This window comes from Anomaloglossus baeobatrachus, chromosome 7 (genome assembly GCF_048569485.1).
Source record: "Anomaloglossus baeobatrachus isolate aAnoBae1 chromosome 7, aAnoBae1.hap1, whole genome shotgun sequence".
NCBI classification, from domain to species: domain Eukaryota; kingdom Metazoa; phylum Chordata; class Amphibia; order Anura; family Aromobatidae; genus Anomaloglossus; species Anomaloglossus baeobatrachus.
Genome location: NC_134359.1, coordinates 5,270,122 through 5,283,263, shown reverse-complemented (window position 1 = coordinate 5,283,263; position 13,142 = coordinate 5,270,122). Strand labels below are relative to the sequence as shown.

The following is a 13,142-nucleotide window of genomic DNA, read 5'->3' as shown; positions in this document are numbered from 1 at the left end:
CTCACTGCTGCTATCATAGTGTCACTGCTGTCACTACTCTCACTGCTGTCATTACTCTCACTGCTGCTATCATAGTGTCACTGCTGTCACTACTCTCACTGCTGTCATTACTCTCACTGCTGCTATCATAGTGTCACTGCTGTCACTACTCTCACTGCTGCTATCATAGTGTCACTGCTGTTACTACTCTCACTGCTGTCATTACTCTCACTGCTGCTATCATAGTGTCACTGCTGTCACTACTCTCACTGCTGCTATCATAGTGTCACTGCTGTCACTACTCTCACTGCTGTCATTACTCTCACTGCTGCAATCATAGTGTCACTGCTGTCACTACTCTCACTGCTGTCACTACTCTCACTGCTGCTATCATAGTGTCACTGCTGTCACTACTCTCACTGCTGTCACTACTCTCACTGCTGTCACTGCTGTAACTACTCTCACTGCTGTCCAGAACGCTGCAGCTGAATTAATAACCAGTCATGTCCCAATAATGCTGGCTGCCAGTAAAATGGAGAATTATTTTTATAATTTCCCTGAAGTCCATTAAAGCCATGAAAAGCTTGTGCCTGAGCTATGAGAAGGGTCTTCAGGAGCCGCACACTTCATGGTGCCTGTGGAGACACGGGGCTCAGTGGGTGCTCTCCTGTGGAGACACGGGGCTCAGTGGGTGCTCTCCTGTGGAGACACGGGGCTCAGTGGGTGCTCTCCTGTGGAGACACGGGGCTCAGTGGGTGCTCTCCTGTGGAGACACGGGGCTCAGTGGGTGCTCTCCTGTGGAGACACTGGGCTCAGTGGGTGCTCTCCTGTGGAGACACGGGGCTCAGTGGGTGCTCTCCTGTGGAGACACGGGGCTCAGTGGGTGCTCTCCTGTGGAGACACGGGGGTCAGTGGGTGCTCTCCTGTGGAGACACGGGGCTCAGTGGGTGCTCTCCTGTGGAGACACGGGGGTCAGTGGGTGCTCTCCTGTGGAGACACGGGGGTCAGTGGGTGCTCTCCTGTGGAGACACGGGGCTCAGTGGGTGCTCTCGTCCGCTGGCCCGGCCGCCTTTAGAAAGACAGCGTGGCCCAGGGCTCCTCCCAACTGAACGCCGACCTTGTTAACCGTGGGCGTAACACTACTCAGACAACACAGGGTGAGGGAACCACAATAATTAGACTTTATTGGATCCCCAAACAATTAACGGCACATAACACATAACCAGCAAAACACACAAATGTGACAGGCAACAGAGTCTCACCCTTCCGCTGCTCACCAGGGATTTAGAATGTCCATGCCTCAGAGCTTCCAGGGCCACTTACTCCAATCCAGCAGCACCCCGCTTTCGGCGGGCACCCACCGAGAAAGGAATAACGCCAGATTTAGGAAGCTGGCTGAGGACTGCAAAGTCTGTAGTCAGATGACTGGGTTGTCCCAAGCTGGATTCCTTCCTTAGTTAGTCCTTGATATCAAAGTCAAATCCTTGCATTCAATGCTGAAGTCCATATAGTGTTATAATCCAGGTTTGGGTATGGCTTGCCAATCAGATCCGCAGATCCTAGATTGGTAGCATGTAGCAAGAGTCTACCCGGGCAATGGACAGTCCTCCTTCTTATACCCCTGATCTCTCCATTCAGACCATTGGGGTCTTCACGATTGGTGGAAAAGACTGGGCTCTTATTGGCTAGATTTCAAGCTATATTCAAATATCCAGAGACAAGGGTGAGACAGGTACGTTACATCACATCTAGCAATTCACATACTAATACAATGGGAAGTTTGCATAATTGATTTATCTGGGTGTCTGACCTTCACTGGCCAAGGCAATTACATGAGTCAACAAGAGTCTTGTAGAACAATGAGGGATTATCCCCCGTCTTCATGTCTGGCTGAATTTTAAGAACTTTAACCCATGCTAGGCAGTGAGTGTCCATGTCGTCACAGTGCCCACCCAGATCACCCAGGAATAAATTGCACAGGATCCGACTGGTATCATCTGTATCATCCTTTTGTACCCATTAAAAATAAATATAAAATAAACATATTTGGTGTCACTTTGTCTATAAAAGTCTAAACTATAAATAAAAGGAATTAACCCAATCGGTAAACGCCATAACAAGAGAAAAATGGCGGACTTGAGTCTTTTTAGTGACCACGCCTCCCTAACAAAATGTAATAAAAGCCGATTAAGACGCTGTAGGTTCCCCAAATTGGTATCAATGAAACCATTTGTGCACCACGCAAAGGAATAAGACCGTGTACAGCTCCATCAGTGGAAAATAAGTGTTACTGCCCAGGTCTCGGGAAATGATCCACAGAAAATAGTAAGTGGAAAGATATGCACTGGGGCTCACACACCAGCGGGAAATCCCCAAAAATATGCATTAATAATCTCTCATAAAATCAGCCCCATGCAGTGCACTTTACAGAGGTGCAGGGAAATAGTTTCTGTAGTGTCTCCAGACTTGTCTCCCATGGTTGCAGCATTTCTGGACTTGTCTCTCCTGGCTGCAGGGTCTCCAGACTTGTCTCTGCTGGCTGTAGCATCTCTAGACTTGTGTCCTATGGCTGTAGCGTCTCCAGACTTGTCTCTGCTGGCTGTAGCGTCTCCAAACTTGTCTCCTATGGCTGTAGCGTCTCCAGACTTGTCTCTGCTGGCTGTAGCGTCTACAGACTTGTCTCTCCTGGCTGTAGCGTCTCCAGACTTGTCTCTGCTGGCTGTAGCGTCTCCAGACTTGTCTCTGCTGGCTGTAGCGTCTCCAGACTTGTCTCTGCTGGCTGTAGCGTCTCCAGACTTGTCTCTGCTGGCTGTAGCGTCTCCAGACTTGTCTCTGCTGGCTGTAGCGTCTCCAGACTTGTCTCTCCAGGCTGTAGCGTCTCCAGACTTGTCTCTGCTGGCTGTAGCATCTCCAGACTTGTCTCTCCAGGCTGTAGCGTCTCCAGACTTGTTTCCTGTGGCTGTAGCATCTCCAGACCTGTCTCTGCTGGCTGTAGCATCTCCAGACTTGTCTCTCCAGGCTGTAGCGTCTCCAGACTTGTTTCCTGTGGCTGTAGCGTCTCCAGACCTGTCTCTGCTGGCTGTAGCGTGTCCAGACTTGTCTCTTCAGGCTGTAGCGTCTCCAGACCTGTCTCTGCTGGCTGTAGCGTCTCCAGACTTGTCTCTGCTGGCTGTAGCGTCTCCAGACTTGTCTCTCCAGGCTGTAGCGTCTCCAGACTTGTCTCTGCTGGCTGTAGCATCTCCAGACTTGTCTCTCCAGGCTGTAGCGTCTCCAGACTTGTCTCTGCTGGCTGTAGCGTCTACAGACTTGTCTCTGCTGGCTGTAGCGTCTCCAGACTTGTCTCTGCTGGCTGTAGCGTCTCCAAACTTGTCTCCTATGGCTGTAGCGTCTCCAGACTTGTCTCTGCTGGCTGTAGCGTCTACAGACTTGTCTCTCCTGGCTGTAGCGTCTACAGACTTGTCTCTCCTGGCTGTAGCGTCTCCAAACTTGTCTCCTATGGCTGTAGCGTCTCCAGACTTGTCTCTGCTGGCTGTAGCGTCTCCAGACTTGTCTCTGCTGGCTGTAGCGTCTCCAGACTTGTCTCTGCTGGCTGTAGCGTCTCCAGACTTGTCTCTCCAGGCTGTAGCGTCTCCAGACTTGTTTCTGCTGGCTGTAGCATCTCCAGACTTGTCTCTGCTGGCTGTAGCTTGTCCAGACTTGTCTCTGCTGGCTGTAGCGTCTCCAGACTTGTCTCCTATGGCTGTAGCGTCTCCAGACTTGTCTCTGCTGGCTGTAGCGTCTCCAGACTTGTCTCTTCAGGCTGTAGCGTCTCCAGACTTGTCTCTGCTGGCTGTAGCGTCTCCAGACTCGTTTCCTGTGGCTGTAGCATCTCCAGACCTGTCTCTGCTGGCTGTAGCGTGTCCAGACTTGTCTCTGCTGGCTGTAGCGTCTCCAGACTTGTCTCTCCTGGCTTTAGCTTCTCCAGACTTGTCTCTGCTGGCTGTAGCATCTCCAGACTTGTCTCTCCAGGCTGTAGCGTCTCCAGACTTGTCTCTGCTGGCTGTAGCTTGTCCAGACTTGTCTCTGCTGGCTGTAGCGTCTCCAGACTTGTCTCTCCTGGCTTTAGCTTCTCCAGACTTGTCTCTGCTGGCTGTAGCATCTCCAGACTTGTCTCTCCAGGCTGTAGCGTCTCCAGACTTGTCTCTCCTGGCTGCAGTGTCTCCATACTTGTCTCTCGTGGCTGCAGCATCTCCGGACTTCTCTCCTGGCTGTAGAGTCTCCAGACTTGTCTCTCCTGGCTGTAGAGTCTCCAGACTTGTCTCTCCTGGCTGTAGAGTCTCCAGACTTGTCTCTCCTGGCTGTAGAGTCTCCAGTCTTGTCTCTCCTGGCTGTAGCGTCTATAGACTTGTCTCTCCTGGCTGTAGTGTCTACAGACTGGTCTCTCCTGGCTGCAGCACCTCTGGACTTGTCTCCTATGGCTGCAGCATCTCTTGACTTGTGTCCATCAGGAACGTCATTGGTCGGTGATTACACTGGATCTGCCGACAGCTGATGAATTGTACACTCAGTGGCAGAACCTTCCTCAGACGACCATTTATAATCTCAGTAATGGTGGCCGGAGGTGCCGGAATTTCTACACAAGGCTCAGATTCCAGACTGGAGACTTCTGGAGGTTTTGATAACATAATTTCCACCATTTACAGAGCAGTAGTCTGTGTGATCTCCTCATTCGCCACGTTTCCTCGGTGCTGTAATGTCGCTATGATATGATATCACGCTGATGCTTGTTTTGCAGGCTGCTCGGGGATGTGGGATAACCTCAGCTGCTGGCCCCCGACCCCCGCTGGTCACACCATCTCTATTCCATGTCCGGAGGTTCTGCAGCTCATTACAGGCGTCAATGGTGAGTGCATGACACATGTGGCACTGGCTCATTAATGGCGCGTAGGGGTATAAAGGGTGACTGCGGTATGTACCCGGGGGGACCATGCGGATGAATCAGGTTGGGATTTGGGTGGTATATGGCTGCGGTCAGTATGTGCTGGCGGCGGTCATCACTGACTGTTTATTGTCCTATATCAGGCACCGTCACTCGTAACTGTACGGAGAGCGGCTGGTCAGCGACTTTCCCCCCGGTGGACATCGCCTGTCAGTATAACATCAACGACACCGAGTACGAGGATGTGGTGAGTGCTGGCAGCGTCCTCCGCTCAGCATGTCGCCAGGAAGACTCTGTATGTGCTCCTAACTAAAATCTAGAGACCTCGTGCGTACGTAGAGGTGGCCAGTCATACCAGCATGCCATGGATGCACATTATTTATCACGTCATGGTGGCCAGTCATACCGGCATGTCATGGATGCACATTATTTATCACGTCATGGTGGCCAGTCATACCGGCATGTCATGGATGCACATTATTTATCACGTCATGGTGGCCAGTCATACCGGCATGTCATGGATGCACATTATTTATCACGTCATGGTGGCCAGTCATACCAGCATGCCATGGATGCACATTATTTATCACGTCATGGTGGCCAGTCATACCAGCATGCCATGGATGCACATTATTTATCACATCATGGTGGCCAGTCATACCGGCATGTCATGGATGCACATTATTTATCACGTCATGGTGGCCAGTCATACCGGCATGTCATGGATGCACATTATTTATCACGTCATGGTCGCCAGTCATACCGGCATGCCATGGATGCACATTATTTATCACGTCATGGTCGCCAGTCATACCGGCATGCCATGGATGCACATTATTTATCACGTCATGGTCGCCTGTCATACCGGCATGCCATGGATGCACATTATTTATCACGTCATGGTGGCCAGTCATACCGGCATGCCATGGATGCACATTATTTATCACGTCATGGTCGCCTGTCATACCGGCATGCCATGGATGCACATTATTTATCACGTCATGGTGGCCAGTCATACCGGCATGTCATGGATGCACATTATTTATCACGTCATGGTGGCCAGTCATACCGGCATGTCATGGATGCACAATATTTATCACGTCATGGTCGCCAGTCATACCGGCATGTCATGGATGCACATTATTTATCACGTCATGGTCGCCAGTCATACCGGCATGTCATGGATGCACATTATTTATCACGTCATGGTGGCCAGTCATACCAGCATGCCATGGATGCACATTATTTATCACGTCATGGTCGCCAGTCATACCGGCATGCCATGGATGCACATTATTTATCACGTCATGGTCGCCAGTCATACCGGCATGCCATGGATGCACATTATTTATCACATGATGGTCGCCAGTCATACCGGCATGCCATGGATGCACATTATTTATCACGTCATGGTCGCCTGTCATACCGGCATGCCATGGATGCACATTATTTATCACATGATGGTCGCCAGTCATACCGGCATGCCATGGATGCACATTATTTATCACGTCATGGTCGCCTGTCATACCGGCATGTCATGGATGCACATTATTTATCACGTCATGGTCGCCAGTCATACCGGCATGTCATGGATTCACATTATTTATCACATGATGGTCGCCAGTCATACCGGCATGCCATGGATGCACATTATTTATCACGTCATGGTCGCCTGTCATACCGGCATGCCATGGATGCACATTATTTATCACGTCATGGTGGCCAGTCATACCGGCATGTCATGGATGCACAATATTTATCACATCATGGTGGCCAGTCATACCGGCATGTCATGGATGCACATTATTTATCACGTCATGGTGGCCAGTCATACCAGCATGCCATGGATGCACATTATTTATCACATCATGGTGGCCAGTCATACCGGCATGTCATGGATGCACATTATTTATCACGTCATGGTGGCCAGTCATACCGGCATGTCATGGATGCACATTATTTATCACGTCATGGTGGCCAGTCATACCGGCATGCCATGGATGCACATTATTTATCACGTCATGGTGGCCAGTCATACCGGCATGTCATGGATGCACATTATTTATCACATCATGGTGGCCAGTCATACCGGCATGTCATGGATGCACATTATTTATCACGTCATGGTGGCCAGTCATACCAGCATGTCATGGACGCACATCACACCTGTAATATACTACATCACTACACACCCATATACTACACCTGTAATATACTACACCACTACACTCTCATATACTACACCTGTAATATACTGCATCACTACAGCCCCATATACTACATCTGTAATATACTACATTACTACAGCCCCATATACTACACCTGTAATATACTACATCAATACACCCCCATATACTACACCTGTAATATACATCACTACAGCCCCATATACTACATCTGTAATATACTACATCACTACAGCCCCATATACTACATCTGTAATATTCTACATCACTACAGCCCCATATACTACACCTGTAATATACTACATCACTACAGCCCCATATACTACACCTGTAATATACTACATCACTACAGCCCCATATACTACACCTGTAATATACATCACTACACCCCCATATACTACACCTGTAATATACTACATCACTACAGCCCCATATACTACACCTGTAATATACATCACTACACCCCCATATACTACACCTGTAATATACTACATCACTACAGCCCCATATACTACACCTGTAATATACTACATCAATACACCCCCATATACTACACCTGTAATATACTACATCAATACACCCCCATATACTACACCTGTAATATACATCACTACACCCCCATATACTACATCTGTAATATACTACATCACTACAGCCCCATATACTACACCTGTAATATACTACATCACTACAGCCCCATATACTACACCTGTAATATACTACATCACTACACCCCCATATACTACACCTGTAATATACATCACTACACCCCCATATACTACATCTGTAATATACTACATCACTACACCCCCATATACTACATCTGTAATATACTACATCACTACAGCCCCATATACTACACCTGTAATATACTACATCAATACACCCCCATATACTACACCTGTAATATACATCACTACACCCCCATATACTACATCTGTAATATACTACATCACTACAGCCCCATATACTACACCTGTAATATACTACATCACTACAGCCCCATATACTACACCTGTAATATACTACATCACTACACCCCCATATACTACACCTGTAATATACTACATCACTACACCCCCATATACTACACCTGCAATATACTGCATCCCCATATACTACACCTGTAATATACTACACCTCTACACCCCCATATACTACACCTGCAATATACTACATCCCCATATACTACACCTGTAATATACTACACCTCTACACTCCTATATACTACACCTGTAATATACATCACTACAGCCCCATATACTACATCTGTAATATACTACATCACTACAGCCCCATATACTACATCTGTAATATTCTACATCACTACAGCCCCATATACTACACCTGTAATATACTACATCACTACACCCCCATATACTACACCTGTAATATACTACATCACTACAGCCCCATATACTACACCTGTAATATACTACATCACTACAGCCCCATATACTACACCTGTAATATACATCACTACACCCCCATATACTACACCTGTAATATACTACATCACTACAGCCCCATATACTACACCTGTAATATACTACATCACTACAGCCCCATATACTACACCTGTAATATACATCACTACACCCCCATATACTACACCTGTAATATACTACATCACTACAGCCCCATATACTACACCTGTAATATACTACATCAATACACCCCCATATACTACACCTGTAATATACTACATCAATACACCCCCATATACTACACCTGTAATATACATCACTACACCCCCATATACTACATCTGTAATATACTACATCACTACAGCCCCATATACTACCCCTGTAATATACTACATCACTACACCCCCATATACTACACCTGTAATATACATCACTACACCCCCATATACTACATCTGTAATATACTACATCACTACACCCCCATATACTACATCTGTAATATACTACATCACTACACCCCCATATACTACATCTGTAATATACTACATCACTACAGCCCCATATACTACACCTGTAATATACTACATCAATACACCCCCATATACTACACCTGTAATATACATCACTACACCCCCATATACTACATCTGTAATATACTACATCACTACAGCCCCATATACTACACCTGTAATATACTACATCACTACAGCCCCATATACTACACCTGTAATATACTACATCACTACACCCCCATATACTACACCTGTAATATACTACATCACTACACCCCCATATACTACACCTGCAATATACTGCATCCCCATATACTACACCTGTAATATACTACACCTCTACACCCCCATATACTACACCTGCAATATACTACATCCCCATATACTACACCTGTAATATACTACACCTCTACACTCCTATATACTACACCTGTAATATACTACACCTCTACACCCCCATATACTACACCTGCAATATACTACATCCCCATATACTACACCTGTAATATACTACACCTCTACACTCCTATATACTACACCTGTAATATACTACATCCCCATATACTACACCTGTAATATACTACATCACTACAGCCCCATATACTACACCTGTAATATACTCTAAAATGTAAGCATAGACATGTAGCGAGCTCACCGCAGTCCAGGTCTGGAGTGTACCATGTTGTCCGCACGGAAATCCCAGGTGGGGAATGAGCAGAATTCAAAGCAAGAATCAAGTCCAGCGGATCTCAGGCAGGAATACATAACAAATCCTTTTTATTTTTTCTTTAAAAATTCAGAACAGATGGCATCCACCCGAAAACAAGACATATGATCCAACGCGCTTGACAGAAAAAATATCTCTAACATGGATACTAATGTTTTTATCGCTTGTTCATTGATTCTAACAATGAACAGCAATATCCCTATATAGTGTGCTAAATCCCAGCATGCACCAGGCTGCCTGCTGGAGCCCAAATTGGCTCCCACCAACACCTGACAGGCGCACCTGTGCACAGGGAACGATCACTCAGAGATAAATGCACACATAATATAGCAACAATATAAGAGACATATGAAAAACATCGCTATGTCATACAAAGTTAATTATTTTGAACAATTAAGTCTTGGGGAATATTCTATTCAAATGATTTTTATTAGGTTTTGTAGTTAACAAATCTTGAAATCATGCGTTACAAAATGTAAGGACATATAGATAGTAATAACAAGGTTAAGAAAATGCACATATTTTGACCCTCCAGTTTTAGTGTTGATACATCAAGCAGTATATTTTGTTGGTCAAATCAATTGCTTATAAATTAACTTTTTGCAAAACATAACTAAACAAGAAATAAAATTAACAACTTCCCGACATGGATTCCGTAACAGTCCAGCAGATTTGCGAGATCAGAAACGTATTCTAGTGAGTTTTAGATCAGGGAGGTGTCAAAGACTAGAGCTTCAGGCCTGGAGTTATCAGTGAGCTGGTATTTCTCCAGTATAGTTAGTGTTAACGTCAGTTGGGCTGTGTAGTGTCGGTGGTTGGGCTCTGGCCATGGGTCCCATTTGGTGAGGTACTTGGTTTGAGTATTATTTTTAATGGCATAGTAGTGCTGTAAAGGTTTATGTAGAGTCAGTTTCTCTGTAGCTTCTTGAATATTAGGAGCTTTCTCACTTTTCCATTTGGATGCTATGAGATTAGTGGACACTAGTAGAATATGTATTACTATGGGCCTAAAATGTTTAGGTATCGCTTCAATGTTTAAGAGAAGAAGAACTAGTTCTGGAGTTAGTTACATCTCGCTGTGTAATGGACCTTATAAGTGATTGAACGTCTCTCCAAAATTTCTTAATTTTTGGACACCAAAATATATGAATTATGTTGCCTGAATTTCCACAGTTTCTCCAGCATTTGTTTGAGGTATCTGGGTTAATTAAATGCAATTTATGGGGTGTGTAATACCAGCGGGTTATTATCTTATAATTCTAATAATAGTTTCTATAAGAGCAACGCAAGGTATATGTTTGTAGACTGTGGCCAATGACTTTTGAAATCTTTCTTCAAATTGATTTTCTGGGATTTTTAACTCGATTTTCCACTTTTCCAAGTGTTTTAAAGAAGTTGTCCAGTTACCAAAACTGATTTTTTTTTTCTGATAAATCTTGCTAATATGTGCCCCTCAACACATCTATTATGTTTATTCAGCAAAATTACCTTTTATTGTGCACTAGCAGCACATGCTCATTGCTGGCTCCAGCTCTGATGGGGTTAATCTCTCCTCTGACTTCCTGTGTTCAGTTCCTACAAGTCCCAGAATTCTTTGTGGCTCTAGGGCGGTGTCTAGCTTATCTAACACACCCATTGTGTCTAATACACCCACTCTGCTCTCCGACCAAACCCTCCTCCCTGCCTCTTCCCAGTGGATGCACTGAGAGAAATCACAGAGACAGCAGCAGCTCTGCACAGCCAGGGGAAGAAAGTGTGTGTGCGCGTATATACAGTGTGTGTGTGTGTGTATATACAGTGTGTGTGTGTGTGCGCGTATATACAGAGTGTGTGTATGTGTGCGCGTATATACAGTGTGTGTGTATGTGTGCGCGTATATACAGTGTATGTGTATGTATATACAGTGTGTGTGTATGTGTGCGCGTATATACAGTGTATGTGTATGTGTGTGTGTATATACAGTGTATGTGTATGTGTGTGTGTATATACAGTGTGTATGTGTGCACGTATATACAGTGTGTGTGTATGTGTGCACGTATATACAGTGTGTGTGTATGTGTGCGCGTATATACAGTGTGTGTGTATGTGTGCGCGTATATACAGTGTGTGTGTGTATGTGTGCGCGTATATACAGTGTGTGTGTATGTGTGCGCGTATATACAGTGTGTGTGTATGTGTGCGCGTATATACAGTGTGTGTGTATGTGTCCGCTTTACCTTGGCTGGTGATCCAATTTTGGGGGACCCCGTGTTTTTTGTTTTAAATTATTTATTTAATTTAAAATAACAGCGTGGGGTGCCCTCTGTTTTGGATTACCAGCCAAGGTAAAGCTGCCAGCTGTGGTTTGCAGGCTGCAGCCGTTTGCTTTACCCTAGCTGGCTACAAAAGATAGGGGGACCGCATGTCATTTTTTTTTATTATTTATTTATTTTTTGGCTAAATACAAGGCTAAGCACCTCTTAGTGCCACATGAAAGTCACAAGACTGCCGAGACCCACCAACCGGTTCCCCCTCCCCACCGCGCAATGAAGGAGACCACACATGGAATATCTTTCTTTTGTTCTTTATTGAAGGTATCCACGTAACACCATTCAATTTTGATATAAAAAGGGGGTTGCTTGATATTTTGGCCACAGCTTTTACCACAGGCACAAATCCGCCTTAAACCTGAGGGAGGAGGCCCGATGCCTACGGCCGTCCGTGGCAGGTTGGCTCTCACCAAATCCCTCTTCCACCGGCTGTGACTTCCGAACTTGTAACAAAACCTTCTTAAGGGAGGGAGGGCGGGCGATGCTCACCCTGAGGGCAGATGTGGTAAGAGAAAGGAGGGACTCCGGCAGCTGTTTATATGCCCTGTAGGAGGTCCCAGCAGGGAAGGAGGGCAGCGGGGGGCATTGCACAGTGGGGAGGAGGGAGAGGTGACCATGGGGGGGACGTAGTGAGGGGCTCAGCAGTCAGAGGCAGCGGCAGCGGCCGCAGTGCCCTGCAGACTGCCGAGACCCACCAACCAGTTCCCCCTCCCCACCGCGCAATGAAGGAGACCACACATGGAATATCTTTCTTTTGTTCTTTATTGAAGGTATCCACGTAACACCATTCAATTTTGATATAAAAAGGGGGTTGCTTGATATTTTGGCCACAGCTTTTACCACAGGCACAAATCCGCCTTAAACCTGAGGGAGGAGGCCCGATGCCTATGGCCGTCCGTGGCAGGTTGGCTCTCACCAAATCCCTCTTCCACCGGCCACGGAGTGGCGAAGGCCCACGCCTGAGCTGCGACCCCCACACAGGGCCCTCATGGCCCGCTCAACCCCGTCCTGGATGTCTGACAGGAAAATATCCAGACCTATGTCATTGAGGCTAAAACCATCCTCTAGCACCAATCTGCTGATC

The 13,142-nt window shown here is 46.2% G+C and overlaps 1 protein-coding gene across 2 annotated transcripts in view; it reads left to right on the top strand.

Moving 5' to 3' along the window:
- Nucleotides 1-13,142, top strand: part of SCTR (secretin receptor) — a 164,859-nt gene that overhangs the window by 18,164 nt on the left and 133,553 nt on the right. For both annotated transcript variants that reach the window (XM_075318739.1, XM_075318738.1), the window contains exons 3-4: nucleotides 4,754-4,861; nucleotides 5,041-5,144. In XM_075318739.1, the coding sequence (XP_075174854.1) occupies nucleotides 4,754-4,861; nucleotides 5,041-5,144 (212 nt within the window). The remainder of the gene's footprint in view (nucleotides 1-4,753; nucleotides 4,862-5,040; nucleotides 5,145-13,142) is intronic.